The 22,056-nt window shown below is 44.5% G+C and overlaps 1 protein-coding gene across 5 annotated transcripts in view; it reads right to left on the reverse strand.

The window, feature by feature from the left end:
* Nucleotides 1–274: 274 nt before the first annotated feature.
* The window catches only part of LOC110489911 (SWI/SNF-related matrix-associated actin-dependent regulator of chromatin subfamily D member 3), a 50,963-nt gene continuing 29,181 nt past the window's right edge, over nucleotides 275–22,056 (reverse strand). For 2 of the 5 annotated variants that reach the window (XM_036944202.1, XM_036944200.1), the window contains exons 2-14: nucleotides 17,856–18,046; nucleotides 16,045–16,134; nucleotides 14,450–14,492; nucleotides 12,375–12,497; nucleotides 9,371–9,493; nucleotides 8,110–8,205; nucleotides 6,332–6,433; nucleotides 5,390–5,551; nucleotides 5,059–5,156; nucleotides 4,452–4,644; nucleotides 3,715–3,837; nucleotides 3,529–3,630; nucleotides 275–3,226 (exon numbers count right to left, since the gene is read on the reverse strand). In XM_036944202.1, the coding sequence (XP_036800097.1) occupies nucleotides 3,173–3,226; nucleotides 3,529–3,630; nucleotides 3,715–3,837; nucleotides 4,452–4,644; nucleotides 5,059–5,156; nucleotides 5,390–5,551; nucleotides 6,332–6,433; nucleotides 8,110–8,205; nucleotides 9,371–9,493; nucleotides 12,375–12,497; nucleotides 14,450–14,492; nucleotides 16,045–16,134; nucleotides 17,856–18,046 (1,500 nt within the window). In that variant the 3' untranslated portion in view covers nucleotides 275–3,172. The remainder of the gene's footprint in view (nucleotides 3,227–3,528; nucleotides 3,631–3,714; nucleotides 3,838–4,451; nucleotides 4,645–5,058; nucleotides 5,157–5,389; nucleotides 5,552–6,331; nucleotides 6,434–8,109; nucleotides 8,206–9,370; nucleotides 9,494–12,374; nucleotides 12,498–14,449; nucleotides 14,493–16,044; nucleotides 16,135–17,855; nucleotides 18,047–22,056) is intronic. The other 3 variants (XM_021562899.2, XM_036944203.1, XM_021562902.2) reach the window with 3 other exon arrangements.

Raw genomic sequence — 22,056 nt, forward strand, 5'->3', positions numbered from 1 at the left:
GTTATACCTCTCACCAAACCTAAAGACTATTTAGCCCAGTAGTGTATGAAGGTGTTTTTAGACTAAGCTACACATTGATAAAGCCCCCTGGGCAGCTGGATTCCATTTAATTTGAAACCTATGAAATATAGCAAAGTCCACCTCTGGTCTTTCCAATTTGATGTTTCTAGGAGACATATTTAGACCATTAATAAGCATGAAAAATCTAAACATTTGATCTTCGGATCAGGCCCATGCCTCTGACTTGGCAATAAACCACACATTGCAGACCTGATGGCATTTACAAACTTTGGCAAGCGCTTCTTTATTTACATCCAGGCTGTCTCACTGAGTTACAGCTGTAGTTTCATCATTTCATTTTTCTATTTTTTCTTCATTTTTTTGTTGTTGTAGTAGAATGGGGTAACCCAAAACATTTGCACAAGTGAGAGCTATATCTCCATGGTGGTGACCAACAGACAAAATGGTGTAGCAGTGGAAAGAGAGCTGTGAGGAACATGGGCACTCCTCACAAAGTCATGCACAGAAACTGCGGTTACCACCTATCCTTTCGGGTAGACCAATATCAATGCTTTTAGTCAGAGAGAGAGAGAGAGAGAAGCACACAGTTTAGGTACAGTCTATAGTCAGATGACACAAGGTTTCCGGCGTCCGTGAGTTGTAGTTTCTAAAATGCCCAGAAAGGGGAGCCCTACAGTCAATAATGCTCCATGACTGCCAACCATACAAGACCAATCTGGGTCAAACACAAGTATTGATTGACACATAATTGAATACAACAACGATTATGCTCCCTTGCTTGGTGCGGTTGAAATACACGTAACCTGTAGTAACAAAAATTCTTATGCAGATAACATCTATGCTGGCTGGGTAGCACACAGGTTTTTAGCAAATGTTCAGTAAAGGCCCCTTCGACATGGAAATTGTGTCAAATCCATTGCTCTCCAGATCCACTTCCATGCATTTGTGAGAGTATTTACATGTCCCGTTTTAAATGTATAAAACCTGTCCATGCAGCATGCATAGGTCTTTAAGAAATCCAACCTCTTTGTTTATGCTGAGTTAGGTCTCAGCTACGTTGAAGAAAAATGTTGACACAAAAGAGATGTAACATGGACACAATTTTGATGTGACTGAACCTTACAGAAGACAGCAGTGTTGACTTCATATCAGAAACGGATTTCTGAGAAGGCTTCTCCCATCACAAGCACAAAACTACTGTAGAAGGGCACAGAACTGAGTTGCTGTGGAAGTTAGTTAAAGAGATGGGCGTTCCCTGTGGGTGGGGAGAGAGGGAGGTATCATCACTCCCAGCATTACATTTTGTGGTTCTGCCCTATTAAAACTCAACAAGAAGGGCCTAAAATAACCATCCCCCACACCCTTCCCTCAAGTGTACACAGAGGGACACTAGCACCCCTGTCCTACAGCTTTAAATGTATGGACCCCGATCCTTCCCACCCCATGTCCCGCACTTCACTAAACCAAACACACTGACACAAACAGTGCTCTCCCTGAAAAAAAAAAAATGAAAAAAGATTTACATTCAGAGGTTTCCTTTAAAAACGTTGTCCTATTCACCCTTGTTCAATATCAACTGGTAACGTAGCCTTATCGGGTTTTTGACAAAATCACGGTAATCGTTATTCATTGTCCATTTGAACCATTCTAATACTGTTCATCGAGACCTTTGGTGACTCCGTCAAAACGTTCAAGGACAAAATGCCGTCAGACAGATCCACTTCAGACAGGTAGTTCACAATAAACGTTAACAAAAAAATATATAATGAAACAAAGACGTATTTCCCAATTCATTTCAAATAAAAGAATGACTAAAAGTTTCGGGCCAACATTTATCAGGCTGCATTTTCACTGCATGCCCCATGATTCTTCAACATAGGAAATGGTGTTGGTTACTCACACCATATCCCAAAATGTGTCCTTCGTCAACATTAAAAACACTGATTTGAGCACTGAGAGGGTTCTGTAGCTAATACTCTTCCCAAACATGACTTTTTGTACAGTTATTATGGCAGGACATTGAGCCCCTGGAATACATATCTGTCTAAAATACCAACACAAACATTTAACCACTAACGTTAATCCATTTTGCACGGTAATTTACTGCGGTCAAGAAGTGCCTTCAGGGGACAAGTCTGTCTGGGTGCTCTGTGTTACAGAGAGTTAGTCTGTGTAAAAACATGCAGGCTGTCCTGGCTCTAAGGCGCCACGCTATGGCCGCCAAGTGTTACTACATTACTTCGCCTTGTGCCTACAGTTACCTCCTCACGTTAAGGTCCATCTTCTACGGTCAACAGATATGAGTCTTATTCATCCTTGTCCCTTTTAACTTAATCTGATGGAATATAGTCACTTATACAGAGATCTACTTTTACAGTTACATTGTTTAAGGGAATTACGGTAGAAAGGTGGAACAAATAAACTCATCTTAGATTGGGTCTTGATTAGTTAATAATGGGGGGGAAATCTCATTCATGAAAGCTGCCTTCCTTGAACAAGTTCATTTTTTAAATGACAGACCTCAACATTTGGGCTTCAGAAGGGAAATTAGCCCAGTCCCCCGACCCATTACTTCATACAGTAATCTTCATTCTGCTGGTGTAAATTTGGTTTCCGCACATCAAAAACACACATGCACACTTGGAGCATATTGCTCACATGAACAATACCACTAATGATACACTAAAACAATGGGCACAATCCACTGTGTGAGTCACACTTGAAACATTGGGTTACAAACGACCACTTTGGGCTCATCCGAATGAAACGCAGTGGGGCACTATGACTCAGCAGAAAAGTCCATCTGGTTGAGATGAGAAGGATCTAAAACAGTGATCGTTCTGCAGGCAGCTGGTACAATGACTTCTAGTCTCTATGGAAAGACAGTGATATGCTACTGGGTTCTTTTGAGAAACAAAATGTCCGCCGAAGGCCTGTGGTCGCAGGAGTGTGGAGAGAGATATTCGGTCAGTCAGAGCTGAACAGATTGAGGGACGTTTGTTGTGGACACATGCAATTGGGGAATGGGCCAGAGGTCAGTACTACAGCGATTAAAAAAACAAACAAACACAACACACAAAACACAAAAACACAGGTCTGGGGTCAGATGAAGAGTGCAGAGAGAGAGAGAGAGACGTCCTTGACAGGGTGCTTAGGTGTTCCTCACAGCCAAGGCCTGCTCCAACTCCTGTCTCCTCTGCTGGATCTGTGAGAGGACAGAGTGGAAGGATGTCATCACCATCACACACACAGAAACAACCCGGCCTGAATACACCCGGTTCCCAGTATCAATCCATTTGTAAGAAGGGTTATTTAAATAAAGTTGGATTGCTTGTGTTATACAGTCGTGGTAAGACTAGTGTAACAGAGCAGGCACAGCTTCAAAGCTAAAAGATGACCACTCCACGCTGATCTCAATCCCCAGTTTGTGTTCCTACTTGGACGCTGTGTTGTGGGAGTGGTTAAAAGGCTTTTAAAAAAGGCGTCGAACACGGCGCGTCTCCTCACCTTACTGTAGAAGTAACGACTGACGGCCTCCTGGGACCAGGGCTCGTGGTAAAACTCCGCCCTCCTCTCCTCCTCCGGGTTCCCCACCACGTCCGTCATCAGCTGCAGCCAATCAGAGAGCATGGTTAGTCACACCGTACGTGTGTGTATGTGTGTGTGGTGTGTGTGTGTGTGTGTGGCCCTCACCTTCAGGTCTCTGCTCTGGGACTTGAGCCAGTCCTGGATGTAGCCCTTAGGGTCTCTGGAGAAGCTGAGCATAAAGTCCCTCTGGATCTTTAACTGGTTGATGGACTCAATGGTTTCGTGGATCTAAAGGGTTCGTAATGATCACCGGTGTCAGAAGACAGCTTACACAAATCTACTCTAAGTATATGACTATGACTTTCCAATGTCAATACACCCAGATTTCTTTTGAGTCACTGCGTTCCCCCCCCGAATTTGTATTCAGATTGTGTAAGAAACGGTGGTGGCAGTGTGAAGAGTGTCAAGGCTTTTCACACAGGAACACGAAGCCACAACACCTTGGTGCCACACGCAGTGTAAAGATAGATTTACATTGCGGAGATGCCACTCCCGACACCTCAGCTTTTCCCTACACTGCCATTTATACCGGTGGGATAAATGGTTACCCGCGGAGTGCGTAAAAGTGTTAGCAAGGGTTGGGGTCAATTCAATTTCAGTTCATTCAGAAAATGAACAAAATTCAAGTTCCAAATTTGGCCCATTGAGAAGTATTAAAGAGAATTGGAATTTCAGTGTTGAAACAGAATTGACCTCAACCCCGGTGATAGCATGTCAGCCGTCAAGATTCTCCGGGAGAATCAGATAAAAAGGTATCCAACAAGAGTCAAACTGCCCTGAGCCCTAATTCACACATAACTCGCGGTACTTAGTCGTCCCGCATCTCCGCAATGTAAATCTACCTTAAAGGTCATCTTGGGTAATTGTGATTGGCTATCCTTCTTGTGTGGTTGTCCCACCTTGTTGTCCAGTGAGGCGATCTCCTGCTGGTTGGCTGTGGAGAGCAGGAAGCTGCTCATCTGGCTCTTCAGGGGGTCCTCCACCTCCACGTCGATGTCATAGCACGCTGTCTTCTTCTGGTCATTAGGGTCCACGCTGTAAGAAGGACGGGGGGATGATGGTGAGAAGACTGAGGTTGTTGGCAGTACTTCAAATGTGATACACATGTTTACTTTATTTCTATTTAACCAGGTAAGACCAATGAAAAGGTTGGGAGGCAAAAATGCTGGTGGTCTTTCTGTATCTTACCAGTATTCTTGCCTCCAGGCTAGCCTTTTAATTGTTATTGTATTGTCTGCCCTTTGGGACGGCATTACCTGTGAAACACGGTGCCCACATTCTTATTTAATAGCATTTCAAATGTATTCATCTGTTGGATTTTTATACTGGATCTCTTTCAACCTTTTGTTGTTGAAAGAATTTAGACTTTTTCGTGTCGCCTTTCATGACCAGGCATTCACCCTTAAAACCAGGAATTTGTCAGGCAGGTGTTAAGTATGATCTGCTCACCTGATGACGTGGTTGATGACGATGGGGTCAGGGGGCAGGAGGAGGTTGGTGAGACGCTGGGGGATCTCCGAGAACTTGAGCCGCGGGCAGTCAAAGATCTGAGAGGAAGACAGTAACATCTCAGAATAAAGGCCTAGCACCAGAGATGGGGAAATGTGTGTCCCGCAAAATGGCACTATAGTACCTATTTAGTGCACTACTTTTGACCAGGGCCAATAAGGCACCTATGGGGTAGTGTACTATATAGGGAATATGGTGCCATTTGGGACGTAGGCAACAACATGCAACAGCTAACACAGTAACAGAGGAGAACTAGAAGAGTGTTGTCTACCTGCTGAAAGTACTTGTCACAGTTGATGTACTCCTTGTCGTGGGAGTCCTGCAGCTTGTTGGTCTTGACGTACTGCCACAGGGCCTGGATGATACAGGAGCGGGTCTGGGTGTGGATACCCAGCAGGCGAGCAAGACGAGGGTCCAGCTTGAACTGGGGGGGCTGGGGAGAGGTCAGAGAACACCATCATTTTTATTTATTTTTATTTTACCTTTATTTAACCAGGCAAGTCAGTTAAAAACACATTCTTATTTTCAATGACGGCCTAGGAACAGTGGGTTAACTGCCTGTTCGGGGGCAGAACGACAGATTTGTACCTTGTCAGCTCGGGGGTTTTGAACTCGCAACCTTCCGGTTACTAGTCCAACGCTCTAACCACTAGGCCACCCTGCCGCCCCATTACTAGCCCAGACAGAAACTAGGAACCCCAAACAGAAACTAGGAACCCCAAACAGAAACTAGGAACCCCAGACAGAAACTAGGAACCCCAAACAGAAACTAGGAACCCCAGACAGAAACTAGGAACCCCAGACAGAAACTAGGAACCCCAGACAGAAACTATTACAACTGCCAGATGACAGCTGCTTTGCGGACACATTTTACACACTTCTGAATAGCTTTTAGTCTCATGTACAACTTTCTAGGAAAGCATGTGAGTGGACAGCAATGTGAATACTCACTGGGCAAAAACTGGTTGAATCAACATTGTTTCCACATCATTTCAACCCCAAAATTCAATGTGATGACGTTGAATCAACGTGGAAAACGTATTGAATTTGCAAAAAGTCCCCCACCCAACTTTTAACCTAAATCCAATGACAGGGTGAGGTGACATTTTTTGGTTGAATTCAAGTTACCTCACAACTCAACCAAATGTAAATCAAAACTAGACATGGAACTGATGTCTGTGCCCAGTTGGTAGTGTCTCTATGGCGCCCTCACCTGGTAGTCTAGCATTAGCAGCAGTGTGCAACGCACGCTCACGTCCCCTGGCCTCTTCACCTGGAAGCCGTCCGTCTCCTGGGTGGTGGGAGTGCGGTGCCACTAGCAGGAAACACAGAGACAGAAACTCCACCTTGAACACTACCTACAGGCACCGGCCACGGACTTCCAGAACATTCTGAATGTGTACATACAAACGTGCACACAAAGACGATAAAAGAATACAAAACCAAAATGTGTACACTTTCAACGAGCAGCCTTGCTCTCGACCCTTTGAGTGTGTTGTCTTTTGGAAGGCTGAATCGCTGTAAAAGAATAGATCATGCATGGCGTGGTAAGGAACTGAGTGAACTACCAAGACAGCAGAGGGTTGATCATTTTGTTTTTGCAGAGTCGCTAACTCAAATGCTGCCATTCAAAAGGAAATGATGGGTCAGATTATTATGGGAACCTAACAAGAGCATGGCTTATCGAGTTGAGACTGTACCCTACCCAAATAAAACCTGTATTTGGCATTACAGTCGTTCCGATTCCATGTTGTCCTCTGTTATCCGGGTCTCAAACCCTCCCCGGTATTTTATCTATGTGGAAATGTTAGTTGAGTCTGCCTCTTACCTTCGCTTTACTGGTCAGCAGCTGAAAAGAAAAACACTTCAAGATCCCTGCGTTTCAGTGCATTGTAGCCACTTAGCATGCAACACCGGGAGGGAACTGGGAATGCTTTTCTACTTCTTTACCCACTAACTCAACGTAGGGTTTACACAAGTATGTTTTCAGAATTGTGTTGTGGTACTTCAGGATCGTGAAACATTTTCTTAAAATGGACAGATTCATTCAAGCAAAGATTTATCTATGCCTTTTATCCTTGCTAAAATATTCAAAGGTATTCTCTAAGGTGGGAAACCTTGAGAACTACTCTTACCTCGAACACTCAATTAAGCATTTTGTCGATTCATAACACATCCTGCCGTGCTGTGTGAACTTTATTCCCGTGTCAAAAAACAGGATTTCTCTCCAAACCATGTTTTTACCATTCAAAGGTGACAGAACTGTATGGTTGGAACCCCAGACATCATTGAATCTTCATTCTCTGATAAAGTGGATTCCTCGAGATCCTAAACCCATTTAATGCTCAAATTAGATGTCATAAACTCGCTATATGAGAGTAATGAGCTCTATATGACTGGCTGTGTTTCTACTGAAAAATATCTGTTATCAGATGATGGCATCAGCCAGCTAACTGAACAACAGTGATGTCAGGTCTTCCAGTAGCCAACAATACCAAAATAGGCTAAATACATGAGAATAGTATATTTATTTTCTGTTACTCATAACTAAATACAAACCATCTGGTATCACTAAACCACACATGTAGCCAATGGCCTAATCTTGTACAGCGGGAGTGCAGGAATATTGTGAGCTGCATTGTAACTAAAAGATACAATGCCAAAAGCATTTTGTGGTTAAAGACTATGGTTAACCCCACGTTTGCCGAAAACCTGCTGAATAGATCTGGATGAGGCTGAATGGCGGGACCATAGAATTAGAATGAATAGAACAGACATCTCCATTCAGGTTAATTATGCCATAATGGGTGGACTGGGGGGGGGGTCCCCAAAGCAGTAAAGCACAAAGTGACTACAAAAAAAAAAGACATTCCATTCTCATTCTATTTCTATGGACGGGACACAGACAGGGTAGAGGAGACGAGAGCGAGACAAGAGAGGACAGAGGGTTGTGTACGGTCGGTCAGTGGTTATCAGGGAACATGAACTCACCTCTACCAGGTGGTTGTCAGGACCATACAGGTCTTTGTCTAGCTCGATCACCAGGCTCTTGAAGAATGAGGAGAATTTCCTCTTCAGCTTCCCAGGCTATGAAACAAAGAGGTGGTGAGTTAGTTTAACACGGACAGAACATTTGGGCTGACATGAAGATTTGAAGAGTGTAACAAGCAAAAACTCTCTCTCTCACACACACACACACACACACACACACACACACACACACACACACACACACACACACACACACACACACACACACATCTATATTGTGGATAGGGTTTCCCCCCTTTGTAAACCAGTTTGATATAGTCTGATCCTGTCTTTTTCCTGGCTACTGAACATCAGTTTCCGGGAGTGATTCCAACTAAACCACTACGAAGACCTGTCCAACAACAACACCTGCCTTAGAGAACTTGATATATGCTGTTGTCATTGACTATAGCAACATTTCTTGGACACCAAAGCAGTGATATCATTGTATCTACTGTAAGCCCTAGGGGGCGGCCAAAGACGCAGAAGGAGACCACATACAATGTGAAAACAGGATATTCTCATGGTCTTCCTCCTTAAAAAGTTGATTCCAAATAGTTGTGGGCTCTAAAACCTCAAAATGGCTGTGAAATGACAACCCCGCTTTGAAACCGATGAGAGCATTTGAGTCGAGCCACCATTTGAAGTCGGGCTAACTCTGCAAAAGCAATCTATGGTCATCTTGCTTTTCCTGCCCCAGGCATATTCTGTGTAAACATTTTGCGAGACATTGATCCTTCCTCCGAAGGTCTAACTAACCAAACAACTCTTGCTGCTGACTGAAGTGGCCCGACGGTGGAGTTGTGGACATATGTTAGAACTATACAAGCCTGCCGTACATTACTGTGGGGCAAACACACCACAAAGCAGCTCCTGGATCAAAGAGCTAGCAATTTTCATACTTGGTTGACGGATTAAGGCATGGTCTGTTTTTATTAAGGTATTTCACTGTGGTCAAAAGTCATTTTAACCAACCATGCTACCACATTCAAATACCAACCCACAGAAAAAATGTCCTGAGGAGAAAATGAAATTGAACTAGTGGTAGAGATACAGTTGAAAAATAACCGTTCATAACCACCAACATCCATAGAGGAGACTATACAATAAGAGAAAATAGGAACTAAACCAAATCAAAGGATGTATCTCTGAATCAAACAAACCAGCAATGATGAATTAACACAGTGGCATTGCATTGTACTACATTGAGTAGTATACTCACATCATCCAGCAGCTTCCCCTCCACCCGCAGCTCCCATGATGCAATACTGCCGTCCGAGTCGTCAGCGTCAGGCTTGGCAGGGTTGAAGGTGTTGGAGATGTACAGCCTCAGTTTACGCTTTTGCTGTCAACATAAACCCAAAGACACTGTTGGAACCAGCGGTGAATTCTCTACACATCAGTCTTGGAACTTTGGTACTAGTACAGCGCATTCGGAATGTATTCAGACTCCTTCCCCTTTTCCACATTTTGTTACCTTATTCTAAAATGTATTAAATTAGTTTTTTTCCTCATCGATCTACACACAATACCCCATTAATTACAAAGCGAAAACAGTTTTAAAAAATAATAATTATACAAATGTTTAAAAACTAATAATAAAGAAATATCATATTTACATAAGTATTCAAACCCTTTGTTATGAGACTCAAAATTTAGCTCAGGTGCATCCTGTTTCCATTGATCATCCTTAATGTTTCTACAACTTGATTGTAGTCCACCTGTGGTCAATTCAATTGATTGGACATGATTTGGAAAGGCACACACCTGTCTATATAAGGTCCCACATTTGACAGGGCATATCAGAGCAAAAACCAAGCCATGAGGCCGAAGGAATTGTCCGTAGAGCTAAGACACAGGATTATGTCGAGGCACAGATCTGGGGAAGGGCACCAAAACATTTCTACAGCATTGAAGTTCCCCAAGAACAAAGTGGCCTCCATCATTCTTAAATGGAAGAGGTTTAGAACCACCAAGACTCTTCCTAGAGCTGGCCGCCCGGCCAAACTGAACAATCGGGGGAGAAGGGCCTTGGTCGGGGAGGTGACCAAGAACCCGATTGTCACTCTGACAGAGCTCCAGAGTTCCTCTGTAGAGATGAGAGAACCTTCCAGAAGGACAACCATCTCTGCAGCAGTCCACCAACTGGCCTTTATGGTAGAGTGGCCAGACGGAAGCCACTCCTCAGTAAAAAGGCATATGACAGCCCGCTTGGAGTTTGCCAAAAGGCACCTAAAGACACTCAGACCAAAAGAAAGAAGATTATCTGGTCTGATGAAACCAAGATTGAACTCTTTGGCCTGAATACCAAGCGTCACATCTGGAAGAAACCTGGCATCATCCCTATGGTGAAGCATGATGGTGGCAGCATTATGCTGTGGGGATGTTTTTTAGCGGTAGGGACTGGGAGACTAGTTAGGAATCAGGGAAGATGAACAGAGCAAAGTACAGAGAGATTCTTGAGTGTTCAGGACCTCAGACTGGGGTAAAGGTTATTCTTCCAACAGGACAATGGCCCTAAGCACACAGCCAAGATAACGCAGGAGTGGCTTCGGGACGAGTGAATGTCCTTGAGTGGCCCAGCCAGAGCCCGGACTTGAACCCGATCTAACATCTCTAGAGAGACCTGAAAATAGCGGTGAAGCGACGCTCCCCATCCAACCTTACAGAGCTTGAGAGGATCTGCAGGGAAGAATGGGAGAAACTCCCCAAATACAGGTGTGCCAAGCATGTACCGTCATACCAAAGACGAGGCTGTAATTGCTGCCAAAGGTGCTTCAACCAAGTACTGAGTAAAGGGTCTGAATACTTAAGTACATTTTATTTTTCAGTTAAAAAAATATAGATTTGCTAAAAATTCTAAAAACATGTTTTTGCTTTGTCATTATGGTACTATGTGTAGATTGATGAGGGGAAAAAATGATTTAATCAATTTTATAATAAGGCTGTAACGTAATAAAATGTGGAAAAAGTCAAGGGGTTTGTATACTTTCCAATTGCACTGTATGTACTAGTATCGTAATGACTTACATAAACTGAAGAGTAAAGTATCGTAAACTATACAGTATAGTATATAGTATAGTACATAGTATGTATGTAAAGTACAGTATAATATATTATACCGTGTTGGGGAAGCTACTCTGAAAATAGTTCACTAAGCTACCAATTACTTCACACTGGAAGAAGTTAAGCTACGCTCAAGCTACCTTTAAGAAAAATATAGTTTACTTAACTAAAGTTACTTTAAAAAGTAGTTTACTACATCCAAACTTCTTAATGAAAAACAATCATATGTAAATCTGAAATGTCATAGACTACAAATCGCAAGAACAGATCACTTTGGGGTTATATGTTAACAGAATGTGAAATTTAGCCTATTAAACCCAGAAGTGAGAATTAGGCAGGTCTGATGCAAAAAATAAAATAAATGATTGCCTATTCCACCCATATTTTATTTTTGAACAAAATGTAGTGTGTAGTTCCAGTAGTTAGCTCCACCTCTACATGGTAGGAAGTAATTAACTACTGAAAACACTACCAAGATTTGTATTTAGTTCAACTACCATCAAGCTACTGGAAAATGTAATTTAATTACTTGTTGAACTAACTACATGTAGTTCATGTCCTCTCCAACACTGATAGTAAAGTATAGTATTCACTGAGTGTACTAAACATTAAGAATATCTTCCTAATATTGAGTTGCACTCCCAACCCCCCTTTCCCCTCAGAACAGCCTAAATTCGTCGGGGAATTGATTCTACAAGGTGTCGAAAGCGTTCCATAGGGATGCTGGCCCAAGTTGACTCCAATGCTTCCCACAGTTGTGTCAAGTTGGATGTCCTTTGGGTGGTGGACCATTCTTGATACACACGGGAAACTGTTGAGCATGAAACACCCAGCAGCGTTGCAGTTCCTGACACAAACCGGTGCAGCTGGCATTTACTACCATACCCCGTTCAAAGGCACTTCAATCTTTTGTCTCGCCCGTTCCCCCTCTGAATGGCACAAATACTTGATCCATGTCTCAATTCTTTAACCTGTCTCCTCCCCTTTATCTACACCGACTGAAGTAGATTTAACAAGTGACATCAATGGAAGGGATCATAGCTTTCACCTGGATTCACCTGGTCAGTCTATGTCATGGAAAGAGCAGGCATCCTTAATGTTTTGTACACTCAGTGTACTATAGTATAGTAGTGAGATACTTTAGGCCTATTATTTGTTACCTTCATGGGTCTCTTCAGGGCTTCCTGGATGTCCACCCGTTTACGCATAATGGTCTGGTCCAGTTTACGTTCAAAGGCCAACAGGTCCATGTAAGCCTGGGACTCCGGGACCAGCTCACGGATCTAATCGGGGGGGGGTTAACAAGAACCAGTTATTTCAGTTAGTGTCTCTGACAGGCATGTCCAATGCTATACATCTTCATTGCTTCAGGATTTTTTAAAGCTATTATCCAGTAAAATTCCACCGATAAAATGCTCAATATGACAATAAGTTGTGGCATTGAGTTATATGTTTGAGCTTTGGTTTCATTAAGGCACGTTAAGACATCCTGCCATCAAAGCATGTCTGTTGTCTGCACTGCAGCTGTGACTGTATTCTCACAAGCCAACATTTTCACCAAAAATATTTTTGTCCTTCTCTAACAGAAGGAGTGACACCAAATTAAGGTGACAGAGCCGGCAGTAGTGCCCACAGGACCTGTGACTGCCCAGCACCACTCACTAATTGGTGCACCAATCCAGCATTTTGTGCTGCTAAGTCCGCATTTGAAATGCAGAGGGTGCAGCCGAGCCAACCCACCGCCCCTACCCAACCCGCCCCTATCCTCCCTGAGGGAGTCGGCACACTGCCAAGGCTGCTTACCAAACTGGGCACAGACTCCCAGACTCTCCCACTGCATTTACCTCTCCCTTGCTCTTTCTCTCCATCTCTCTACTTGTCTCTCCCTTCATTGTTCCCTCGACCATCTCATTCCTTCTCTATCTGCATGTGTCTGTCTGTCGCCAGGTTGAGGTGTAGCGCAGACAGAGCGCAGTGGCGGACATTCCCTGTCCCTGAGTCACTGTTGTGGTGCCTGAGTCATGCAGCTATCGCCATTCCCTGTGTCTGGCTTGTGTTACGATAAGACTACAGAGACGCCTATATGAGCACTACGGGGCTCCAGTCCACGGTCACCAGCAGCAGCCTTCACAAAATCAATGGCCAACCAATGCAACCCCAGGCTGGGCCGGGCTGAGACAGGGCAGGGGGTGCAGGGAGGGGAGAGCGGAGGCTGTGGCTCAGGCAGGGAGAGCGGAGGCTGTGGCTCAGGCAGGGAGGGGAGAACGGAGGCTGTGGCTCAGGCAGGGAGGGGAGAACGGAGGCTGTGGCTCAGGCAGGGAGGGGAGAGCGGAGGCTGTGGCTCAGGCAGGGAGGGGAGAGCGGAGGCTGTGGCTCAGGCAGGGAGGGGAGAGCGGAGGCTGTGGCTCAGGCAGGGAGGGGAGAGCGGAGGCTGTGGCTCAGGCAGGGAGGGGAGAGCGGAGGCTGTGGCTCAGGCAGGGAGGGGAGAGCGGAGGCTGTGGCTCAGGCAGGGAGGGGAGAGCGGAGGCTGTGGCTCAGGCAGGGAGGGGAGAGCGGAGGCTGTGGCTCAGGCAGGGAGGGGAGAGCGGAGGCTGTGGCTCAGGCAGGGAGGGGAGAGCGGAGGCTGTGGCTCAGGCAGGGAGGGGAGAACGGAGGCTGTGGCTCAGGCAGGGAGGGGAGAGCGGAGGCTGTGGCTCAGGCAGGGAGGGGAGAGCGGAGGCTGTGGCTCAGGCAGGGAGGGGAGAGCGGAGGCTGTGGCTCAGGCAGGGAGGGGAGAGCGGAGGCTGTGGCTCAGGCAGGGAGGGGAGAGCGGAGGCTGTGGCTCAGGCAGGGAGGGGAGAGCGGAGGCTGTGGCTCAGGCAGGGCTCGCCGTGGGTTTCCTTTGCCCTGGCTGGGACCACACACTGGACGCGCCCTCACCTGTGGAGAGATGTGCCCGCTCTAATGCCTCGTCCGTTGTGTCATAAATCGCTCTGTTTCCTACCAGTCTATTGATTGTTCCATTCGGGAAAATATGATCAACAATTGAAAAGCGGCGCCCACCGCCGAGCCTCTGATCACCCGGGCATCTCCTTTCGCTCCATTTCTAACAACACATATTCATCTGCCCCTCCGAGCCCTGAGATCAAAACACACACGCGCTTTTTTTCTATTCAACAGAGAATCGATAATCGCACACACAAACACTCGGGTAACGGGGGGGGGGGGGGGGGGAGCAAAATATATGCAATCTCACCCTCTGTGGAAGAATCTTGTCTGCCATTTTCCTTCTCTTGGCGCTACAGAGAGGGAGAGAAAGACGGAGAGAAGAAGGAAAACGAGAGCATGTTACTATGGTGACTGATAGTGTAGAGCCCAGGCCATCTGCTAAAATCCTGGGCCACATCCAGCACCCCAGTGTCCCAGCTGTGTGTGTGTGTGTGCAGTGCGCATGTGTGTGCATGTGTGTGTGTGTACGCAATGCGGATGTGTGTGTATGTGTTTTCGGGGGGGATCCAGCGAAGGCAGGCGTACGGTATGCACACCTGGAGAGCAGGCACCAGTGGCATTCAAAGTGGCACATCAAAAACCTCATGCACTAACCTCTCATGACTTCAATGAGTCTAGACTTCTCTTCATTGATAGATGGTGTGTATGTTCGTTAGTGAGTTTTGGCTCCTATGCCAACTGTGGCCCACTCCGGAGCCCAATTTGCTATGTGACCACCAATTACAATGCTTCCGAACCCGGCTTTCTTCTTTCCGGTGAGAAAAAAACAAAACAGTTGCCTATTACCTTTCAGCAGCTCACAGACTTGTCAAATTCTTTGGGTATGAAAAAGTACTGAAAATGTATGGAGCGATATTTCCATTTCCTGTCTTGGACAACATTGTTACGACACCTGACGGGTTACTTATCATGGGTACCCGCTAAGGCCAATGCGGTGTGCTGGTTTGGTTTAGATGCCTTCAGACTCTACTTGGCTGTCTTGGTAGAGTCTGCAGCTGCAGTCTGTGCCTCCTCAGTGAACTTTGGCTTACATGCTTTTGTTATTTAGATTTTTTATTTTTTGTATTTATTTTTTACAAATCGTTTATCCCCGAAACAGTCGTGCATTGTTCATTTTGGGCTCAAACACTGATTTGAGAGAACAAGTTTGAAATAGTATACAGTGTCATGGATTTGTACTCTCTCAAGCTCCTCTGCATATCTGGTTCGAGTCCAAGGGAAGCCATTTTGGAAGCGTTTAGTACACCATAGGACAGAGACAGATATGTATAATCTAACGGTTTGGGATAGATACAGTGTGAGGAAATGGGAGTGCTGTCAAACTGTATTAGACTTGGTATACCAGCAGGGATCTGATTCTCACTCAGAAATATTTTAACGGGGTAGGGCAAAATAATGATGGTTTGTTAACAGGCCAAATAGTCAAACACATTAGAGCAATATCAGGGTCTGGGTTACATTTCAAAGGGATCTAAGGGTCTTAAACTGGGAATCAGACTAGAGATCACATCTTGGCAAAACAGAAAAAGGTGTAGTTGATAGGAGAGGTTAGGAAATCCTTTGGTGTTCAGCTGACATTCCTAAAAGAGACAGTATAATTTGTTCCCATCATGCCATGCTTCAATCTACAGCATGCATCAGCACATTCTGATATACCTTTATGCACACCTGGTTAAGCTTTCCTCATGGGGAGACAAACACAGGGGTTTGTTTGGGGTTACATGTGGGGGTGGGGTGACTGTGCCTACACTAGGAAGTGCTAGGGTCGGGGGTCAGGGGAGAGGGCAGGGGGGCGAGAAAAAACGTGTGAAAAAACGGACATGCAGCAGAATATACTCCTACTTTGATCCGAGCGTTGGATCTGATTGGGCATCTCTCATGTCCATCTGCCTCGCTGGCATCTCATTGGCTCCGGGGAATCCCACTGGCTTCCTAAGGGTTGATGGGATTTGAAGGTGGTCCGATTAGAGAGGTTGGTTGGTGTGGCAACACACTGGTTGCAGCAAGCAGGATGTCTGTTCTGAAGGACACACTCGGTGGTCGTGTGTGCATGTATGTGAATGGGTGCGTTAGTATAGGTGCAAGTGTTTTCGGTAGTATGTACAGGCAGCAGTGTGGGGGGTGCATCTGTGTGCATGCACACACAAAGTGAGAGAGGAGGACATAGTGGATCCTGGTTAATCAGTGGATCTGGGCGTCTCATTGGACCCTTGTCCAGCAAAGAAGGTTCTCATTGGACCATGGGGAAACATGCTTCACTCACTTCAGTGTTTCAGTGTTTAAATGACACACTAATAACAGGCAGACACACTGCTAATAAACACAATGGGACAAAGACACAGAGTAGCACACAGAGGAAAAGTGACAAGATAAGCAGAGAAAACGTCCCGTCTATGGTTCTGGATCCAGGTAGTATTGATGAAAGTAGCTTGTGGGCAAACTGGGCATATCTGAATGCTTCTATGTAGGCAGTGGGCTTTCTCTGTAGAGTTGAATATCTCTGGTGCTGTAGCTGCACCTGAAACTTTTTTACAACTTTTTTTCCCCTATAACGCTCAGCCAAAACACCCAGCCTATTGTCTAATGGATATACTGCAAAGAAGAATCACATTAAAAATGATATTTGACTCCACTGCAATTACACAAAACTATTTCTAGCATCTATGTACATTTACATTTGAATATGACCTATTTTTCGAAGAACTGGCAGGTTTGTGTGGGTAGGAAAGTTCTGGCTCCACACGGCAAGCTCACGTGGGTCTAGGCAATAGCCATATGGTCTCAATGACACTGCAAACGCAGGTGGCTGTGCTCTGCTGGGCAGTTGACTGGGGAGGAGGCCGTCGACTGCCAGAGGACAAGCATACGCTTTCCCAGAGAGAGTGTCACCCACTGGGTCACCCTGGGCCATCGATCAGGCAAGGCCCGCCACAGGGAGGGAGCCATGGAGGGGGGGGGGGGGGGGGGGGGGGGGGCGACACAGGACAACATTTCCCTGGTCCTTGTTTGACAAGGCTGCTTAATTGTGAGTGGATCAATTGCACTGCAGAGAGAAGAGTGCATATTGATCTACTCTCTAGTAACCATACCTGGCTAAATCACATCCCGCACAAATTACTCACGAGTCATAACTGTTGGTCTAGATGTGAAGCACAACACACTCTGTGGCTGTTCATGGGATAGACTGACTTGTTATGATTATTATTGGGATAGACTGATTTGTTAAGGGGGAGACAATGCATTTACATCCCAGAGCCCAGGTCAGCTCTCATTCTCAGGAGTGTAGATGGTAGACAAAAATCTACCATGGCAGCTAACAGACCACAAAACAGACTGAAGACAGCGGTCATACATTTGGCTAAACTCAACCGCTCAATGTAGATGAAGGGGTGAGCAGTGTCAGACACAGTAGTGGTTGCAGTACCAAAGCAAGCAGAAGGGGGAGCCCACACAGAGATACTCACAGCACGACAGGAGTGACAAACACTCAGTCTGATAGATGCAGGTGGTGAATTGCAGATATTACACACAGAAACATGATGAGAGGCATGGAAAAAAACATGGCTAGGGGACAAACCACAGACACAGAGCCATGCAGCGGTTGACAGGGGACGGGGGTTGGATCTTGGACGGATCCTGGCCGTGTAACTCACTTTCTGGCCCGGTTCTGGACGTTCTGCTGTTGCTGAACCTGCTGGGAGGGGGCAGGTCTTTTGCGGCTGGGCTCCATGACCGGGGCGGGTAGGCCGGGCCGCACCGCGGGGCTCCCACCGAACGGGGGTCCGGGGGGGCCCATTGGAGCACCCTGGTGGGGCATCCTCGCTCCAGATGGCATTCCAGGACGCTACGGAGAGGCGATGGAAGACACAAGGGTTAGTTACTGCACATATCAAATACACAGACATCACGGTTCGGTAAGTAGTGTACATTCATATGATTGGACTGTATCAGGTGTTTTAATGAAGGGCTGGAACAAAAGCCTGCACATACTGATGCCTTCCAGGATTTGGGTTAGGGTTCCAGGACCAGGAGTGGAACCCCTGGTTCATTTCCTAGCCCAGGTGCAATTTACTCCGGTGATTCCGTTAATAAGACATTGAATGAATGAAATCAAGTCTCATTGTATTAATTGTGTGTTGATTACTTTTTCACTCTCTCATCTCTAATTCTTGGTGATAGAAAGAACACTCAAAATATATCCTGAAGAAAGGGCCAACAGGGTTTCCTAACACACACACACCTGCTGGGACATTAGACTGAAGCCAATTGTCCAAACGGCTAACAATCTAGCAATGTGTGTGCTGTTGTGTCTGATGCCCGGGCCCCCACTAGCAGAGAGAGGCCTGCCTGGCAACCTTGTGAATCCTGGGAACAGCTGGGTGGCCCAACACCTGTGGCCATCTGTCTGTTGGTCAGGCTGTCTATCTGTCCCATGGCAACAGCTGTTGTCCCAGGAAAAAGGCTTTGCTCGATGCCTCAGCTAACTATCTGACTAGAGACGGAATCAAAAATGTGTGTGTGGGGGGGGGTGTATGTAACCCAAAGAGCGACCCAATAAGAAAAGAGATCCCAAATAGCTACCCGAAGAGAGGAGAGTTCTGTGCAACAAGCATGGGAGAAAATACAAAGAAACGTGGTTCTATCTCGATTATGTTACGACATCAATGCTCCATGAGATTAGAAAATCAATCACTACATTTCCTAATACGGTATTTCCCTAAAATTGTTGACATGCCATTTGAGACTGTGGTAAAGCCAACAAAACTACAAAGGAAACACTACATCATTTTAAGATGACAATGTATGCCAATTCTAATAACTGATTTGGCTTTTCTGTGTGGTTAATATTGTATAATAATAATCATTCCACAAGGAGGAACTGTGTCACATAAGTTATTAGCCTCACTCAGAGAATGCAGTGAAATAACCAATCAGGGTTGGGGATCAACGGATTACATGTAATCTGTTACATGTCAGGGATTACAAAAACCTGTAACTGTAATCCGTTACATTACCAGCAAAAATGTTGTAATCAGATTATAGATACTAGATGATTACTTCGAGGATTACTTTTAAATTCAGAAAGGAGGTTTGCAGAACCAAAATCTTTGAACCATCTCTGTTTTCTCAATGACATTCAAATCAGCATTGAAAAAAGGTATGTCTTCCAATGGTGCGACTGCTGTCGGCCAAAGATGATCCAACTTGAATAAAGGCTTGGAGGTGACGATGACAGCAGTGGTGTAGTCTACGGCGATACAGATATCACTTATTATTGATATCTACATAGCGCATTGATGTGAATCACACTGCTGCTCTCTCATTTAGTTATTTGCGCCTTACGGATTGTGGTTGTTGTGGGTGGCTGTTAACAAATCTAAATTTGTATTTTAACATTAATAATGGTTCAATTCAAGAAGTTTAAGCTTCCTATCAACAGCTGCACAGTGGGGATCGCAGCCTATGGAATAAAAGTGGGGCTTTCATTGCTCAATCTAATTCATGCTGATCATTTATTTTTTATTTTTTTATCTATAGGCCTAATGGACACATGCTCAAACTCGCACACTTTTGATAGACTTAAAGGGGCATTCTGTAGCCTCATGAGCTTAGTTCAACTGTCACACTCCATGAGAATCCAAAATATAAGCTTGTTTTTCTCCAATGTTTGTAAACATTGTAAACATATACAAACACTGTATAGCCTCATAACATCAGGTTAAAACAATACTGTTGATATCATGGACGGTCAGTCCTTGCATCGATAGCACTGTCTATTAATCTGAGAGTGGTTACATTTCTCCAGGCCCATCCCTCAGTTTTTTTTTTTTTTTTACCAAAACAGGGATTTCCCCTTTAAACAGCTGCATATTATCAAGATATCAAAGTGTCACCAACAAAAAGTTCAACAATAGGCCTATAGCAAATCCTGCATGTGGCCTTCATTTTTCACATGTAAAAGCACTTTTCAGTAGTGCACAAAGCATGCCATTCAATGAGAGCAGCATTTATTTTTCAACTCGAAATCAATGAGCACAAACAGTTCTCCATTACAGCAAAATCATAAACAACCGAGTTGGGCTGGCTAATAAGTCCTTAGTTTGGGGGTTATGCTCAGGTAAAACAATTTGGCTAATCTATGCTTCTATATTTACAAGTCCTACAAGTCCTTGAATATTAAGGGGTATAACATTTATTGGAATGACTGGAATCCTGATAGACTTTGGTTAACGATAGAATTTAATCGTATTATTGTATGTAGTAGAAAGCTATGGGTTAGAAGAAGCCTACATAACCAACCCATTAAGTGAAATTGAACATCCATATCTGGCCAGCTATGTAAACTTTAACATACAAAAATGTATTCTTCTAATGTATTTTAAGGGGGAAGTAATCTAAAAGTAACTGAATGTAATCAGATTACGTTACTGAGTTAAAAAAACAATTACGTTTCTGATTACAATTTTGGACAGGTAACTGTAATGGATTACATTTGAGAACGTAACCTACCCAACCCTGTAACCTATTCTTACATACACCTCCTGTCCTGACTCCTTCAATAGCCACTTCTTATTCATAACAAATAGATGAGAGAGGAGCCCTTGTCATCTGGCAAACAATCCCCTTTACACCTTCGTATCGAAGTGGTCTTGGTAGGAGAGTTTAAAAGCCTCCGAGGCTGCATCCCATATGGTGCCCTATTCCCTATATAGTGCATTACTTTTAACCAGAGCCTTAAGAGCCTTAAGAGCTATTTGGAACCACAGGCCTAGTCCTATTATCAGTCAGATAGTGAAGATTTTCATTCCAAAAAGCTATATCCACCCCCCAAAAAAATGTCATCAGAAATGATTGCGTATGGGTACCTTCATGTGTAAAATATTACTATTCTCTGATTTTTTATTTGTAGATTCTAAATGTGTATTAATATAGGGTTTGTTGCAAAACGCTATACAATGTTTGTATCCTGTATATTTGACTGTGATATGTTGTTGTCTCACCTGCTACATGACTTAATGGTCGAATGTAAATATTTGACCTACATGTGACAGGTCTCATATTACTGTATTGATTCATTTTTGAAACACTTTTACAAATATTGATGTCACAAATGTACCATTTGTAGAGTTCAAACGTGGTTATTTGTTACATTTGACTAGCATTACTACATACTTCTCTGAGAGTGAGGCGGATATACGCCGTTTTGCATCAAAACATTATTTGTCTCTTTTAAAATGAAACCATCAAGTGATAGATTTCAAACAAATCCATGTCAGTCATTGAACAACCCCATGCCACGATTAGATGGTGAAGGAAAAAAAACACACCAATCTTTCTCAAAGTTCTTTTAAAAGCAAAAGCTTATAATTTACAACGTTTGTGAAAATGGACATATAGCGTTTTGGATTAAATTATTAAAGTGGTTCTGCAGAATGGTGCCCTGATGGCTGTGAAATATGGCACCTCGCAGAGTAGGAAACGGAGTGACAATTTTACCAAATTACCGACCACCACCTCCCTAGTTCTCCTGGGAACAATAACAGACAGAACACAGTAACAGGCCATATACGACTAGCGGTGTACTGCCAAACAAAATCTCCTATCACCCATGCTTTATTAAACTAGTGCTTTTGACATTTCTCAATCCCCTGTAGGCGAAATAGAGCAGGTTTTCTGTTGTGAAAACAAGATCCTCCCAGTTGGTGGGAATTGGGAGAAAAGCTAATATACTGTATGCACGTCGACTATCAAAATCAAACAAAGACACGTACTGACATCTGAACAAGCGCACCCCAAACACTCTGAATCCTCAACAGCACTCATGACAATATCAGTTTACTCCTACACTTATTT

This window comes from Oncorhynchus mykiss, chromosome 15, assembly GCF_013265735.2.
Source record: "Oncorhynchus mykiss isolate Arlee chromosome 15, USDA_OmykA_1.1, whole genome shotgun sequence".
Classification (NCBI taxonomy): domain Eukaryota; kingdom Metazoa; phylum Chordata; class Actinopteri; order Salmoniformes; family Salmonidae; genus Oncorhynchus; species Oncorhynchus mykiss.